This window comes from Anabrus simplex, chromosome 2 (genome assembly GCF_040414725.1).
Source record: "Anabrus simplex isolate iqAnaSimp1 chromosome 2, ASM4041472v1, whole genome shotgun sequence".
In the NCBI taxonomy this organism is placed as follows: Eukaryota; Metazoa; Arthropoda; class Insecta; order Orthoptera; family Tettigoniidae; genus Anabrus; species Anabrus simplex.
The window spans coordinates 736,535,577-736,553,691 of record NC_090266.1 but is presented as its reverse complement, the minus strand read 5'-3'; the positions used below and the strand labels follow the sequence as shown (position 1 = coordinate 736,553,691).

The window sequence follows — 18,115 nt, the reverse complement described above, 5'->3', positions numbered from 1 at the left end:
TGTTACATAGGTTAATACTGTTAAAATGATTAATCCTAAAGGTTACTTTCGTTGATATTTGTGAAAATAATCTCATGAAATGAAAATGCGGAGGATGGAGTAGTCCAACTGACGTTCCGTAATTGTGAGGAATAATAGTAATCGTTTTTATTATCATGGCATTTAGATACATAGCAGAACTTACCACAATACTTTTGTCTTCTGATGTTAACATTGAGATTAAGAGTCATTGTTCAATTAGAGTTTTAAAATTCTTCAAGCACTCAGGAAGGGAGTTGGACAAAATATAAAAGTCTTACTTTTTCCATATTTGTTGTATGCTAAACATAAATATTTTGACTCAAACATGTTTAAATTTGAATTTCAATATATATAGCTTCAGATTACATTTCATTCATAGCTTTCATTAGAATATTAATACCGGGCAAGTTGGCCGTGCTAAATTCAGACAATAGTTTTTACTTGAAATACAGTAGGGTGGAACAATTTGGCCATGCGGCGTGCAGCTGTGAGCTTGCATCCGGGAGATAGTGGGTTCGAACCCAACTGTTGGCAGCCCTGGAGATGGTTTTCCGTGGTTTCCCATTTTCACATCAGGCTGTACCTTAATTAAGGCCACAGCCGGTTCCTTCCCACTGCTAGCCCTTTCCTATTCCACCGACGTCATAAGACCTATCTGTGTCGGTGCGACGTAAAACAAATAGCGAAAAAAGAAGAAGAATTATAAATAAAAATTCAGGGAGAGAAAAGTATTTTGAGTAAATAAATTATAAACTGTTCTCTGCTCAATGATGATGATGTTTCTTGTGTAAAGGGGCCTAACTTCTAGGTCATCGGCCCCATTGTTCAGGTAACAACACTTCATACGTTGGCCTTACCGTCATAGCAGTAGTGATTCTTACTTGTCATTGTTTAAATGTTAAAGTTCAGATTATCCTGGATAAAAATGTGTTGTGTTGCTGTCATATGGCAAATATGACACCGCCTAAAGGATTATTCTATGAAAGAAAATTTGTGGGTAAAAATACCAGATTAGCGTGATTAGCTGCCACTCACGGAGGCCCGGATTCGATTCCTGGGCCTGCCACGAAATTTCAAAAGGGGTATGAAGGCTGGAACGGGGTCCACTCAGCCTTGAGAGGTTAACTGTATAGAGCAGGGTATCGACTCCCACCTCAGACATCCTCGAAGTGGTTTCCCGTAGTTTCCCACTTCTCCTCCAAGTAAATGCCGGGATGGTAACTAACTTACGGCCACGGCTGCTTCCTTCCCTCTTCCTTCTCTACGCCTTCCAATCTTCCCATCCCCAACACAAGGCGCCTGTTCAGCATAGAAGTTGCGGCCGCCTGGGCGAGGTACTGATCATCCTTCCCAGTTGTATCCCCCGACCCGCAGTCTCACGCTCCAGGATACTACCCTTGAGGTGGTAGAGGTGGGATCTCTCACTGAGTCCGAGAGAAAAGCCAACCCTGGAGGGGTAAACAGAATAAGAAAGAAAGAAAGAAAGAAAGAAAGAAAGAAAGAAAGAAAGAAAGTAAATACCCAAAATAGAAACCGAAAACTAAGGTGAGAGTGCTCCCTACTTTTAGCCACTCCGTAGTTTTGTCCTGGTCTACAGAGAATTTGTGAATTTATAGTGTCCCTTTGCTCTTTTTTTTCCTGTTCGGAATACAAAAAAGGCACACAGCAGTATATATTCGAATATTTCCTAACACAGTTAAAGAAAAGCAAATCACCACACCATTAAAAAACGAATTAGCGCATAAATTAGAATCCTTGTTCAGGATGAAGTACCAGCGTGAAATCATTTTGTTCTTGTTTCCATAAAATTTCTGCTCGAAGTACGAAAAGGTGCACAAGAATGTAACAAATTTCAAGATTTGTAAACACAATTTAAAAAATATAAACACCACACTACACAATAAAAAATAAACTCACTAGCACATAACTATCAGATCTCAATATCAAGCCAACAAGCACCTCATTGCGAACACATTGCCAACATTTACGACAGCAAAACCATATAAATAAAACTGGAAATGCGGCAATTTGCGGTATACAGCTTCCTGTCAGTGGGTAGCAGGCCAGCGCTCCAGCAGCATTACGGCGAAACTTTCCAATTACAGCTTTTTGCTGGGCTTCACAAGCGAATGTCAAGGCCAGTATAAGGAGCGCAGCGAGGGATCCAGTCAGCCATGATTGAATATAATGCATTCGAGAACTTTAAGAATCGATACTTACATTCGAAACCATGTTTTCAAGTTCAACATAACATTTAAAAGTTGATGTAGGCCTAAAATTTACACGGTACGAGAATTCTAGAAACTGACTACGAACAGTATACCAGAGACCAAATTACAATGAAAGATTAAGAAATGAAGGGATTTCGCCATCATTTTGGGTGCTTTTGTATCTAATGTGCTTTATTTCATTAGATGAGAGAATTAAAAACTACCTGTGGTCGATTGTCATTTGGCTTAGCGTTATTAGATTTTTCGAAGAGTCTGGCTAGCCTAATCAAAGTTGCTAAACTGAAAGAAGTTTTGACGGGAAACTGGCAAAGATTCCCCTGTAAAACTGAATCTAAACTATCGAGATTTTGAACTTGCGTACCGGTAATTAATGCGGTTTCGCGGTCTGACATGCCTACCTCTCATCCAGAGGGCCCGGGTTCGATTGCAACCAGGTCAGGCAATTTTACCTGGATATAAGTCTGGTTCCAGGTCCACTCAGCCTACGTGATTACCTTTAATTGTGGAGCTACCTAATGGTGAGATGGTGACCCCGATCTAGAGAGCCAGGAATATCGGCCGAGAGGATTCGTCGCACTGACCATGCGTCACCTCATACTCTGCAGGCCTTCGGGCTGAGCAGCGGTCGCTTAGCAGGCAAAGGCCCATTGGGGCTGTAGTTTGGTTTGGTTTGGTTTGGTTTAGGAGTTTTTGTAAGATTATAATTATACATATTTCATTTTTGTGATGTTTAACCAAGTTGTTTATGGTTTTCATTCATTCCCGGATTTTCCGTTTTCCCATCTTGTACGTTTTATTTTCATGGTCCCTCGAAAAACGGAGAATCGAAGTTTCACTGTATTTGTGTCTGAAATCACTGAATATGCTTTGAAACTTTGGACAGTGGCTCAAAAAGCATGTGTGTCCGAAATCACCCCAGTGTACGGGGTGAATTCAGACACTCCTTTCTGTTTTCTCAGGAAAACATGTGTTGGCATATATTTTTTGTTTGTAGGGTATTGTATTAATTGGATATATTCCTCATTATTAGAATGATAAACAAAACAATTTAAGATTCCCTTTGTGAGTTAAGATGAAAATAACCTCAAAACCATCCAAAATCACCCCCATCTGACGGTACATAAATAAATTTTACAGAACTATAAAAACAGAAAATTATTGCTGCCTGTATTGATCCTGGAGGCAAAACCTAAAATAACCTATTTTAAGAATACAAGAAACCTAAAGTGAAGGTTTATGCCACCTAAAAGTCTGTACTCTAGTAATAAGTTATTGCGATTCACATACGAATATTAAGACAAGTGTAGGCTAAGTGATAACACCCCCTAAATAATTATGTAAAGACGGTTAGGATTTCACCACAGTGTCTGCAGACATAAAGTATTAAGCTACTCACTTCTTGTGAACAAAATACAAGTTGCCCATTATCAAAATCATCTGGTTATACTAGAGTTATTTCATTCTGAACTTATAAGCATTTCTACATTGGAATAGGCGTGCAGATGGACCACCTGGTTTACATCAACCCTGGCTTCCACAAAAGTATTACTCTAACTGATAAATAATTAAATAAATACTCAATACTTCATTATTATATGATGCAAATTATCATGATATGAATAAAATCTCCACCCAGGAACACCTTCATCTACTATAATATCTGTGAGACTCCAAGAGAGACATAGAGAGCTGTCAGTAAATTTAAAATGCAGTTAGTAGAGAAATTTTGGGTGTAATTTTTTAATATCACCATACACCATGCAATTAATATTAATACTGAAGAAGAATCACAGAATGTTAATTATAAAAACTATAAGTGAGTACCTGCACAATCTTGGGCAACATACACACGAAGCTGATCCAGTTCACAGATGTCTCGAGAGCCTAGTTCGATGGCTTGCCTAGAAAATAATTCACATTCCATGTGCTCAAGAAAATAGATTTTCAATACATATCAATCTAAAAAATCTGGTTTAAAACTACCATACCTTAACAAATGTGCCACAGAGCCTGGACCATACCAATCCCCTGCCTTTTTACCAGCATCTTCACCCAGACTGACAAGAGCATGGATCGAAAAGGGACTATAACTTGAAGGGCTGTCACCAAACCATCTTATTAATTTCCGATGACTGAACTGTCTATGGAATCCAGTGTCCTGTTCAGAATACCATCGCCAATCTGAAAACAAAGGACATGAGCAAAAAGTCTTTTATCAAAGCATTCATTTGGAAGATTACAAATAGAACTACAGTAGTATATGCAATAAGAGTTTCTTTCCAATGAACAACTATTTTATTTTTACAAACTGCTTTACGTTGCACCGACACAGATAGGTCTTATGGCGATGATGGGATATGAAAGGGATAGGAATGGAAAGGAAGTGGTCGTGGCCTTAATTAAGGAACAGCCCCAGCATTTGTCTGGTGTGAAAATGGGTAATCACGGGAAACCATTGTTCCCCGAATGCAAGTTCATAGCTGCGCACGCCTAACCGCATGGCCAACTTGCTTGGCGAACAGCAATTCATAAGACTAAATCGGCGAAATATTTTCATGATGTTGAACACTTTAGCGACCATACTCTAGTTTCAACAGGCTTCAGATCTTTTTGAAATTCTCCAAGCCTGTAACATCTATGTGCTCAAGTATAAGATATAATTTAAAATCGCTGCTCACAATATTTACAGGTTTGGTTATAGTTACGTGTTTGTGGTACTATGTAGTAATAATTTTTCACAAGCTGGCACTTGAGAGCAGTATTCGTTACATTATTCACGAATCGAGGATACAGAACAGGAAAGTGAATGAATGTATCATCTATCAAGGCGTGAAAAACAACAGAATTCAAAATAGTGGAACTACAGAAGTTAATGCAAAGGGTGAAACAGATATATATGAATTGGGAAATACTACTTGGCGTGTTTGAAGGATATGTATCGTAAACTATTTTGATGGTGGTGATGATGATGACGATTGTTGTTTAAAGGGGCCTAATAAACTATTTTGAATGATGGCACAGAAATGATAGGAGAGAACGAAATACAGTAGATTCTCTTTAATCCGAACTAATTGGGATTATGAAATTTTTGGATTAATTACAACAAACAATGTTTTATTATAATCCAATACACCAAAATGTTGTTATACTTAGAGTTTCGTTATTAAAATGAAGTTATATGTGGGACATATTTGGCTCCTTTAGAGAGCATCATCAGCCAAAATAGAATCTCACAGGTTGGTTTATATTCGTAACTAATGACTTAAAAACTATTTGTACATTTTACAATTTTAAACTTATATTACTAAAATATAATAGAAGGCAGAATCATTGATGGTGTGCCTTATTAACAAGGACATAATAGTGAAGAAGTTGATAAAAATACATTCATTTGAAATTATGGTAGAATAAGTCTGCACTGAAACATTTACAAACAATTAATATGTCTAAAATCTTAAATAATGATTTGTGATTCAATCTTAAGAACAAATAGTTAGGTTATAGTCATTTGAAATTTGAAAATGAGATCGGGCTAAAAGTTTATGTTATCCTTGAGGATAAGAGTCTATAATATTCTAAGATCTCGTTGTCTTGATAACTGAAACATGTGACAGGTTACATCAGTCTTCATGAAGTTTAAAATTTTGTTGTTACTTGACACCTGCAATATTGTTAAAAAGTATGTACTTGTTGACATCAATGACCAAGATTTGAAGCAATGAATTAAAATGAAGCGTAGTTGAAAGGGTCGTAATTCGACGAACTGTGAGGCTAAAAGCTGTTAAACATCGCTTGTTGGCATGTCTGTAACAAAAAATTGTGTGAGTAATACCAAATACCAAAATTAAAGGTCCATTATTGGACGTTATAAATTTTCCAGCTAACTCATTCCTGGTTGCCAGCGTTTCGCCCCAGTGTGCTAAGTTGCACTAGCCATGCGTCCCTCTATTTACTGTTATGTACACAATTTCTGTAAGGCTGATTTTGAATTACTGTACAGAGAACTAGCTGATAGCGATTGGCGTATAATATTAAAATATTCTGACATAGATCAAGTTCTGGGCTATTTTTACTGCATTTTAAATAAGTGTGTGCCTATGGCATATAGGAAAGAAAAACTGTATACACCTAAGTTTAACTTAATAGTAATAAAAAGTAACAAGCAGAAGTCACAGCATCATAAAAAGATGAAGGAACGAAAGCCAAATAGAGAGTTTCAACAAGCCAAATTTAAATAAATTAGACGTCAAGAATGATCTAAAATTAAGCTCAAGAGACCTGCACATCCTGACTTAATTCCCCATACATTATAAAACCTCCTCTGCGAACCATGTGACCCAGCCGCGGTGGCTTCCTCACGGGTAAAATATTCCGCAGGTAAAATAGTCCTCCATTCCGATCTCTGAGTGGACACTACACGAGAGGGGGGGGGGCAGTCATCGGAAAAAGGATACTGACATTCTGCCAGTCGAAGTGTGCAATGTTAGAACTTTGAATCGTTGTGGTAGGTTAGAGAATCTGAAATGGGAGATGGATAGACTAAAGTTAGATGTAGGTGGTATAAGTGAAGTACGCTGGAAGGAAGAGCAGCAATTTTGGTCAGGTATCTACAGAATCATCAACATAAAATCAAACAGGGGAAATGCAGAAGTTGGTTTAATAATGAATAAGAAAATAGGGCAGCAGGTAAGCATAACGAAAGGATTACTGTGGTCAAGATAAGACCCCAAAGCAATACCCACCGCAATAGTGCTGGTCTATATGCCTACTAGTTCAGCAGATGATGATGATGATGAAAGCGAAAGAATATATGAAGAGATAGAAAATTTAATACAATATGTAAAAGTCCTCCCCTGCGAACCATGTGACCTTGACGCGGTGGGGAGGCTTGCGTGTTCCAATGAAGCAGATAGCCGAGCCGCAGGTGCAACCATATCGGATGGGTATCTGTTGAGAGACCAGACTAAGGAATGGTTCATCGAAAGGGGGGTAGCAGCCTTTCGGAAGTTGCAAGGGCGGCAGTCTAAATGATTGAATGGTATGGCCTTGTAATAACACTCAACATGGCTTAGCTGTGTTGATACTGCTACACGGCTGAAAGCAACGGGAAACTACAGCCGTAACTACCTCCCGAGGCAATGCAGCTCTCTCTGTATGAATGATGTACTGATGATGGCTTCCTCCCGGATAAAAAATTCCGGAGGTAACCTAGTCCCCCATTCGGATCTCAGGGTGGGGACTACACGAGAGGGGGCGATCATCAGGAAGATGGATACTGACATTCTGCGAGTCGGAGCGTGGAATGTCAGAAGTTTGAATCGTTGTGGTAGGTTAGAGAATCTGAAAAGAGAGATGGATAGACTAAAGTTAGATGTAGTTGGTATAAGTGAAGTACGTTGGCAGGAAGAACAGGATTTTTGGTCAGGCGACTACCGAATTATTAACACAAAATCAAACAGGGGTAATGCAGGAGTTGGTTTAATAATGAATAACAAAATAGGGCAGCGGGTAAGCTACTATGACCAGCATAGTAAAAGAATTATTGTCGTCAAGATAGACACCAAACCAATGCCCACTACAATAGTGCAGGTCTATATGCCTACTAGTTCAGCGGATGATGAGGAAATCAAAAGAATATATGAAGAGATAGAAGATTTAATACAATACGTAAAAGGTGACGAGAATCTAATTGTGATGGGGGACTGGAATGCAGTGGTAGGCCAAGGAAGAGAAGGTAATACAGTAGGAGAATTCAGATTGGTACATGGGAACGAAAGAAGAAGTCGGCTGGTTGAATTCTGCACTGATCATAATTTAGTCCCTGCCAATACTTTGTTCAAACACCACAAATAACGGCTGTATATGTGGACGAGACCTGGAGACACGGGAAGGTATCAAATAGACTTCATTATGATTTGGCAGAGATTCAGAAACAAGGTGTTGGATTGCAAAACTTTCCCAGGAGCAGACGTGGACTCTGACCACAACTTGTTGGTCATGAAATGGCATCTGAAGCTGAAGAAATTGAAGAAAGGAAAGAATGCAAAAAAGATGGGATCTAGACAAGTTGAAAGAAAAGAGTGTAAGGGATTGTTTCAAGGAACATGTTGCACAAGGGCTAAATAAAAAGGCTGAAGGAAACACAATAGATGAAGAGTGGATAGTCATGAAAAATGAAGTCAGTAGGGCTGCTGAAGAAATGTTAGAAAAGAAGAAAACATCAACTAAGGATCAGTGGAGAACTCAGGAGATACTAGACCAGATTGATGAACGATGAAAATACAAGTATGCTAGAAATGAAGAGGGCAGAAGAGAATACAGGCGATTAAAGAATCAAGTGGACAGAAAGTGCAAGGTAGCTCAGGAAGAATGGCTGAAGGAGAAGTGCAAGGATGTCGAAGGTTGTATGGTCCTAGGAAAGGTAGATGCTGCATACAGGAAAATAAAGGAAACCTTTGGAGAAAGGAAATCTATGTGTATGGATATTCAGAGCTCAGATGGAAAGCCACTTCTTGAGAAAGAAGACAGAGCAGAAAGATGGCAGGAACATATCCAACAGTTGTATCAAGGTAAAGATGTAGATAATTTGGTTCTGGAACTAGAAGAGGCTGTTGATGCTGATGAAATGGGAGACCCAATTTTGAGGTCAGAGTTTGACAGAGCTGTGAGGGACCTAAATAGGAACAAGGCACCTGGAATTGATGACATTTCCTCTGAATTACTGACTGCCTTAGGAGAAACCAGCATGGCAAGGTTATTCCATTTAGTGTGTAAAATGTATGAGACAGGAGAAGTCTCATCCGATATTTGGCAGAATGTTGTTATACCTATTCCCAAGAAAGCTGGTGCTGACAGGTGTGAAAACAACCGCACCATTAGTTTAGTATCTCATGCCTGCAAAAATTGAACACATATTATTCACAGAAGAATGGAAAAACAAGTTGAAGCTGAGTTGGGAGAAGATCAATTTGGCTTCAGAAGAAATGTAGAAACACGTGAAGCAATCCTGACTTTACGTTTGATCTTAGAGGATCAAATCAAGAAGGACAAGGCCACGTAAGTAGCATTTGTGATCTAGAAAAGGCATTCAATGGCAGAAGTAAGGAGGACATAAGATGCAGACTAGCACAAGCAAGGAAGAGCTTTCTTAAGAAAAGAAATTTGCTGACTTCAAACATGGATATAAGTATTAGCAAGATGTTTTTGAAGACTTTCGTGTGGAACGTGGCATTGTATGGATGTGAAACATTGATGATAACTAGCTCAGAAAGAAAGAGAATAGAAGCTTTTGAAATGTAGTGTTACAGAAGGATGCTGATGGTGAGATGGATAGATACTACTTTTCTGGGTAAGTATCCCCTTACACCAACATGGTAAGGCCATAGCTTAACCAAGCAGTGACCTTTAAGGTATTTGCAGAATCTATTTATTGTCCAGTAAGCATCAGTAAGTCATTACCACTGATATAGTTCCAACATCATCAATTACAGTGCATCGCAACACCATGAGTGGTAGGAAAAGGAAGTGGGTTACGATTGCTGAGAAGGTAAATATACAGGGTGTCCCAGGAGGAATGGTCAATATTCCGGGATATGGCTGAAACAATCATTTGAAGCAAAATACTTCATTTGGACATATGCCCTATTCTGAATGGTTTCCGAGATACAACATATTTAACGTACATTTGTTTTTGGGCTAGTGGTGCGCACGTATGTGTCTTACCCACCCAACCTCTTTGATGTTTTGAAATGGGTACAAGTTTTCCGCATGTAATGTTTTCCATACACATGTTCGTGGGACACTGATATGTGCAGAAAGTCACCGTGTTCTGGTAGTAGGACTACGCTGCACCATTTCAACAATGTGTTGCTGTTCCTGCATAGGTTGTTGAACTACACATTCAGAAAAAAAATGGGAACTTGGAAGAATACCTGTTCCATGCAATGTGCCAAAAACTCTGGTAAACACTCTACGACCAGGAATTCGACATGTCGGAAAGCGCCGACAGTATTTCTCAACAGCAGCAGGAGCACTACCAAAGCAGAAGCCGTAAACATACACCATATTTGTGTATCGCAAGTAAGGAAGTTCATATTTGATCTGTACTGACACAGTGTTCAGAAGAATAGGAGAGGAAATTATCCACCTTTCAATACAAAATTAAATGGAATAACTAAAAATTACAGCACTTCATATGTATGGGACTGGTTTTGACCCTTGCGTAGGGTCATCTTCAGCCATATAATTTAAAATTGGCAAGATAACAATAATAACAATAATGTTATTTGCTTTACGCCCAACTAACTATTTTTGCGGTTTTTGGGGATGCCCAGGTGTTGGAAGTTAGTCCCGTAGGAGTTCTTTTACGTGCCAGTAAATCTACTGACACAAGGCTGACGTATTTTAGCACCTTCAAATACCACTGGACTGAGCCAGGATCGAACCTGCCACGTTGGGGTCAGAAGGCCAGCACCTCAACCATCTGAGCCACTTAGCACAACTAAAATCAGCAAGTTAATAAAAGTATACAAAACATTTAAAACCTAGAAAAACACATCCAAAAACATAAAAAACATTAAAATACCACATACACTAGCTTAAAAACACTTTAAATTACTATATGTGAGCCGATAAAAGCTTTGTCATTTTTTGTTAATATTAACTTATTTGAATTAAGTTCCACATGAATGGTTATCACATTTGTGTGACATCGCACAGTTGTCACGGAGGAGGACAAATCCTGGACCTAGCCAATTTAATTACATCACCCTTCATTTTAATTAGGAACCCTTGGATACATGTTACAGCCATATATTGGATATATTATTTATAATTCAAAACATCAACAGTCATTTTATCAGACATCCAGCAAAGAGGTTGAAAGCAACGAGGTAGGTTGGGCTAGAATAAAACGTCAAAGAGATTGGATGGGTAAGACACATATGTGCATACCACTACTCCAAAAACAAATGTACATTAAATGTGTTCTATCTCAGAAATCATTCAGAATAGGGCATATGTCCATATGAAGTTTTTGCTTCAAATTATCGTTCCTGTCACGTCCCTGAATATTGACCATTCCTCCTGGGACACCCTGTATTAAAAGTAGAAAAAGGAAAGCAAAATAAGAAGCAAGTAGATGTTGCCAACGAATTACATATTGCTATGACCACCAAGAATTCTATTGTGACAAAAACAACCGAGATCTAAAAACAATCTGATATAACCAATTTTTTTCTGTGTAGTTGAATACGGAATTCAGTGAGTTTATATTACCTTCAAGATTCAATGCAATACACTCCTGTGTATTTTTTCTTTCTATATATTGCAGGCACACTTTCAGTTACACTTCTTTTGCACTTACAGTTTTTTCCCTTTTCAGTCCCCTGAAAAACGTACAAATGAAAGCATGCCCGGAAAAACGGGTTAACCCTCGGGGTTAAAAACTAGAGTTAATTGCTGCCATCTCTTGACGGATGAGAGATGTATCTGTCATGATGCTGGGCTATCTTCGCTGATGATGATGATGCTTGTTGTTTATAGGGGCTTAACATCTAGGTCATCAGTCCCTAATGGTACAAAATGAGACAAAATGTAATGACAATTTCAAAGTCCAAAATCATCCACTGACCAGAATCCAAAACATGATGACAAAGAATGAATGGATGGATATGAATTTAAAACAATCAGTGCATCCGACCTGCAATGCCCTACATTCCCAGAAACTACCATTAAACAACAGTATTACTTCTAAAGCACAATACTGAATCAATGATGCTTGTAGTTTAAAGGGGTCCAAAATCCAGGTCACTGGCCCCTCATAATGGTACTTATCGCTAGGAAAGTACAACCATGGTATTTGTCATGTTGCGGTACTAATCAAAAGTAGCATAGACTCACGGTATTCCACACATTATGGTACTATTCACAGGTAATGTAATGAGCACATGTAACACAGACCTATGATGCTGCTCACACTGCGGCTCATTTACAGGCAACGCAAACCTATTGTGTTCCTCACATAGGTGTACTAATCACAGGGACTCGTACTATCCCGTGGTGTTCCTCATATAGTGGGTACTAATCATAGGCAAGGCAGACCCATGATGTCACTCATATACTGGTACTAATCACAGGTACTGTAAAACCTGCCCTGATTTACACACTGTCGCTACTAATCACAAACCTATTTTGTACCTAACATAGTGGTACTACGCGTAAGTAAAAGCGACCCATCGTGTTCCCTGCGTGATGATACTAATTACAAATAGTCTCATGGTTCTAATTGGATCATCCCTTGGTCTCCCCTTTTAGCCTCTTATGACAGGCAGGGGATACTGTGGGTGTATTCTTTGTCTGCATCCCCCACCCACAGGAGGTGGGCTATCCTTCAGCAACCATGTTACGTTAAATTTCATTTGGCTGTAATTTAGCTGATTTGCCTTAGCTGTAACATCAAGAAGGGGCTAAGCCAGTGCACAATACATCTACCTTCTAGAGGCAAGTAGTGCATAAGCATGGTGACCAACGCAGTAAATAATGTTCTAAATGAGGAAATATATCAGTGAATGACACTTATAATAGTAGATGATACTAATATATTTCAGTTTTACAGAACATAATATTTTAAAACGTTAATACTATAATATACTGGTGGGATAAATAAATAAGTACACAACCTGGTAGCGTTTAACTACTAGAATTTATTAACTAAGACTACTCATTAACACACAGGATTACCAAGCTCACACTTACACGCATGACACAAAAATATACAGTTTGCACTCTCTCCCTTAGTCTCTCATGGCTTATTTACACTAATACACCAAGACTTCGGTCACTCGCACTACAGTCTCACTCAGTCACACATCCTCTCGTTGCCATTGTAACAGCACACAGTTTGCAGCCCACACATGACAGTGTCGTAACTCATGATGATGCTCGCTGTCTGCACTCTCCAGCAGACCTCCATTCACAGCCAGTGTTCTCTTCCACGCTGTACTGGAACACTAAGTTCTCCTCCAACAGCTGGTCCAAGAGACACACAACCAGGAATACAGAACGAGTCCTCAGCTCCAACAGACAGACGCTCAGACAGACTGCCGCTCACCACCCAGGCTTTACTCATGCTCAGCTAGTGACTGACATAGCTCACACTGAGCTAACACACTCACTGACTGAATTGCCAACTGCCCTGGCAAGTCACTCCTGTCTTATATACCTGGGCCAGTCATTCCAGAACAGTCCACATGCTGGATGTATCCAGAAACCCTGCGAGGTGGAAGACTCCAGGTTAATAGTCTCCTACTTTCCATAGTCCTTTAGCCGTACCACCACGGGTGGAAGAAAGAGAGGGCCGGCCTAGCACCAAGTCTTGTTCACGATTATTGGTGTGGTCGAAGAGTAAGCGGTTGGACCATAGTGGGTGACGCCACCACCCCATCGCAAATTGGCATGGCGGACGCTGTAACCATTACAATACGCTTATGATCTAATAATAATATAACAACAAGTATTTAACCATATCAATATTGCCATACTTCATCAGCGGTTATGTTGGCACTCTATTTTGAGAACAGAAACAACAATGAAAGTAACCAAGATCAAACTTTTAAGCTCCTTTTTAAAAAACGTTATGGTGAAATACAGGCTTATGATTCTGTGGAAAAGCAAAGCAAAATTAGCTGGTACACCCTCACTTAGTTGTGTGACTTTCCCCATCAAATATCATCGTCTGAGACCCATAAATCCTGCAAAACTGCAATGAAAATGAAAAATGATGGATTATGTTCCACCAATTCATCATGCATACTGTACCGGTTACAACATGTACATGCCGTATTTTTTTACTATTAATTGTATTCCACCATCAAGCAAGACATTCAGAGCGAACTTGGTTTGTTTACGGTCGGAGGAGCGAGCAGGCAAGTTTGCGACAGCTGTGAGCGTGACATAGCTGCAGAGACAAGATAGACTACCCGCCTGACGCCACGTGTAGCCTGCCCGACCTGGTATGTTCTGGATATGAACGTCACCCCTTCACGAACATTCGATGGAAAAAAATCTAAACTTCTATAATAATAATCGCAGTGACTTGAGCGATACGTCATTTTGAAGAGGATAACATAAACGTCTCAAATTGTGAATCTCAAGAAAATCCCTTGAGGGATTCACGAGATAATCAACTTCGAAGAGATCACGTTATCTGATGACGTAGGAGCCCCAAACTGAATATAAGCTGAGCTCACTAGCCCCGATCAGACAGTCATAGCTGGGTGTCCAGTCTGACTCTCCACGCTGCAGTGTTCGTCGAAGTGCTGACAGAGCCTAACTTTGAATGATTCAAAGTCTTTGTGTGGGACTTAAACTCCGACAGTCGTGTTGAACTTATAAATTGTGCGTGTGTGAACTCTAATGTATAACAAAGTCTTTATGATGGACATTGAGTCTATCAATCAAGTTGAACTTATAATCTGTGCGCGTATTGGAACTCTGATTATGACAAGTCGTGTACTGGACTTAGGTGACAACAGTCAAGTTGAACTTGTATTCTGTGCGCATGTAGAAACTTCTCAATATAACTTTCTTTCTTGTGGAACTGAGTTTATTACCACGTTACCTGTGTGAAACTTAGTCTCTGAACCAATATTAATTTCAATGTGACACTACTGCGATATACTAGGAACTGTGATATTTCTTTTTAAATTTCAGTTAGCAGAACTTAATCTCTGAACACAAAGCATTAATTTCAGTGTGACACTACTACGTTATACTATTAACTGTGACATTTTTGTTAAATCTCAGTCAGGATAATTTAATTAATAAACAAGGGTGTTCATGAAAGTGTTCGAACATTCACATGAAGGTTAAGGCAAGTGATTACCATAATCATGTGCTACGACACCAGTGTTTCACTCCGAACTCAAACTGTGTTCTTTTTCCAATTCAAACAAAACTATGTATTATTTCTTCTGAACAATGTGTAAATTATTTGTGTGTGACTGACAGCAGTGTCTTTGATAAACTCTCGAACAGTCACCTATTTTATTTAATGTCAAGTGTGCCTAACAATGAACTGTGCTTTTCATTTCAAACTTATTTCTTCGTCAAAGTGTTTAGTATTATTTCATGACTGACAGCAGTGTCTTTGATAAACTCTAGAGCAGTCATACATTTCTTTGCATGTCAAGTGCTACTTTATTTAGTGGAAAATCACCACGAACTGTGCTAAGTGCATGAACAATTTTCAGGTTCATTATTTCTATTCATGAACTGAGCTTTATTTTCCTCCAATCTCGATGCTACCCGCATCTTCATCTTTAGTGAACTTATACATTCTATCTACAAGATTTAGAGTGAATTCGACGGCATATCCCAACCGTATTAAATGAAACAGTGCTGTTAAACCAAAGTGTCGAGGGACTGTGTAAATTTGGACACCCGTGTAAGTTATGTGACGAGTGATTATCCCGCAACATCATCGGTGAACGTCTGAGATCGTCCAGAACATCAAAAGTTCAAGACTCAAACCCATATCAAACCGACCTCGGTGTTCCGACCTTATCTCAACGCAATATTGGCAACTTGCAGAACGTGTTCCAGTCCCGTTCAGCCTGGTGAACTGGGAGCACAGGTCATCAAAAGGCGATGTTGAAGACAGCAACTATCTACAGTAAGGTGATGTGCACTTTAAAATGAATTTTCTGAATAAAAACTATTATTCACTCTATCTTAAACATTTTCTTGTAGATAGAACCCTGCCTCCTGTACCAAGCCCTAGCTAGAAATCACCCAGTATTGCCCTGAGATCTACTTCGTGCTTTTAAAATTAATTCATAAAGTCGGGCTATTGAACTGGTACAATACTATGAAAACCATATCTGGTTTATGCATATAGGCTATTGTTACGAAGGGGTCACCACACCCAAAGGCATTTTACACCTACTGCAATGTTTAAACCTCTCCTGCGAACCATGTGACCTTACCGCGGTGGGGAGGCTTGTGTGTCCCAATGAAGCAGATAGCCGAGCCGCAGGTGCAACCATATCAGATGAGTATCTGTTGAGAGACCAGACTAAGGAATGTGGTTCAACGAAAGGGGGGTAGCAGCCTTTCGGAAGTTGCAAGGGTGGCAGTCTAGATGATTGGCAGATATGGCCTTGTAATAATACTCAACATGGCTTAGCTGTGTTGATACTGCTACACTGCTGAAAGCAACGGGAAACTACAGTCGTAACTAGTTCCCGAGGACATGCAGCTCTCTCTGTATGAATGATGTACTGATGATGGCTTCTTCCCGGGTAAAATATTCTGGAGGTAAACTAGTCCCCCATTCGGATCTCAGGGTGGGGACTACACGAGAGGGGGCGATCATCAGGAAGATGGATACCGACATTCTGCGAGTCGGAGCGTGGAATGTTAGAAGTTTGAACCGTTGTGGTAGGTTAGAGAATCTGAAAAGGAGATGGATAGACTAAAGTTAGATGTAGTTGGTATAAGTGAAGTACGTAGGCAGGAAGAACAGGATTTTTGGTCAGGCGACTACCGAATTATTAGCACAAAATCAAACAGGGGTAATGCAGGAGTTGGTTTAATAATGAATAAGAAAATAGGGCAGCGGGTAAGCTACTATGACCAGCATAGTGAAAGAATTATTGTTGTCCAGATAGACACCAAACCAATGCCCACCACAATAGTGCAGGTCTATATACCTACTAGTTCAGCGGATGATGAGGAAATCGAAAGAACCTATGAAGAGATAGAAGATTTAATATAATATGTAAAAGGTGACGAGAATGTAATTGTGATGGGAGACTGGAATGCAGTGGTAGGCCAAGGAAGAGAAGGTAATACAGTAGGAGAATTCGGATCGGAACAAAGGAATGAAAGAGAAAGTCAGCTGGTTGAATTCTGCACTGATGATAATTTAGTCTTTGCCAATACTTGGTTGAAACACCACAAACGACGGCTTTACACGTGGACGAAACCTGGAGACACTGGAAGGTATCAAATAGACTTCATTATGATTAGGCAGAGATTCAGAAACCAGGTATTGGAATGCAAAACTTTCCCAGGAGCAGACGTGGACTCTGACCACAACTTGTTGGACATGAAATGGCATCTGAAGCTGAAGAAATTGAAGAAAGGAAAGAATGCAAAAAGATGGGATCTAGACAAGTTGAAAGAAAAGAGCGTGAGGGATTGTTTCAAGGAACATGTTGCTAAAGGACTAAATGAAATGGCTGAAGGAAACACAACAGAGGAAGAGTGGATAGTCATGAAAAATGAAGTCAGCAGGGCTGCAGAAGAAATGTTAGGAAGAAGGAAAGATCAACTAAGAATCAGTGGATAACTCCGGAGATACTAGACCTGATTGATGAACGATGTAAATACAAGAATGCTAGAAATGCACAGGGCAGAAGAGAATACAGGCAATTAAAGAATCAAGTGGATAGAAAGTGCAAGGTAGCTAAAGAAGAATGGCTGAAGGAGAAGTGCAAGGATGTCGAAGGTTGTATGGTCCTGGGAAAGGTAGATGCTGCATACAAGAAAATCAAGGAAACCTTTGGAGAAAGGACACCTAGGTGTATGAATATTAAGAGCTCAGATGGAAAGCCACTTCTAGGGAAAGAAGACAAAGCAGAAATATGACAAGAACATATCCAACAGTTGTATCAAGGTAAAGATGTAGATAATTTGGTTCTGGAACAAGAAGAGGCTATTGATGCTGATGAAATGGGAGACCCAATTTTGAGGTCAGAGTATGGCAGAGCTGTGAGCGACCTAAATAGGAAGAAGGCACCTGGAATTGATGACATTCCTTCTGAATTACTGACTGCCTAAGGAGAAACCAGCATGGCAAG

At 39.6% G+C, this 18,115-nt stretch overlaps 1 protein-coding gene across 1 annotated transcript in view; it reads right to left on the bottom strand.

Annotated features, from left to right (window-relative positions):
* Atg4b (Autophagy-related 4b) overlaps positions 1-18,115 on the bottom strand; it is a 156,831-nt gene that overhangs the window by 97,956 nt on the left and 40,760 nt on the right. Inside the window, exons 3-4 of the mRNA XM_067141396.2 lie at positions 4,241-4,433; positions 4,077-4,153 (exon numbers count right to left, since the gene is read on the bottom strand). Coding sequence (XP_066997497.2) covers positions 4,077-4,153; positions 4,241-4,433 — 270 coding nt within the window. The remainder of the gene's footprint in view (positions 1-4,076; positions 4,154-4,240; positions 4,434-18,115) is intronic.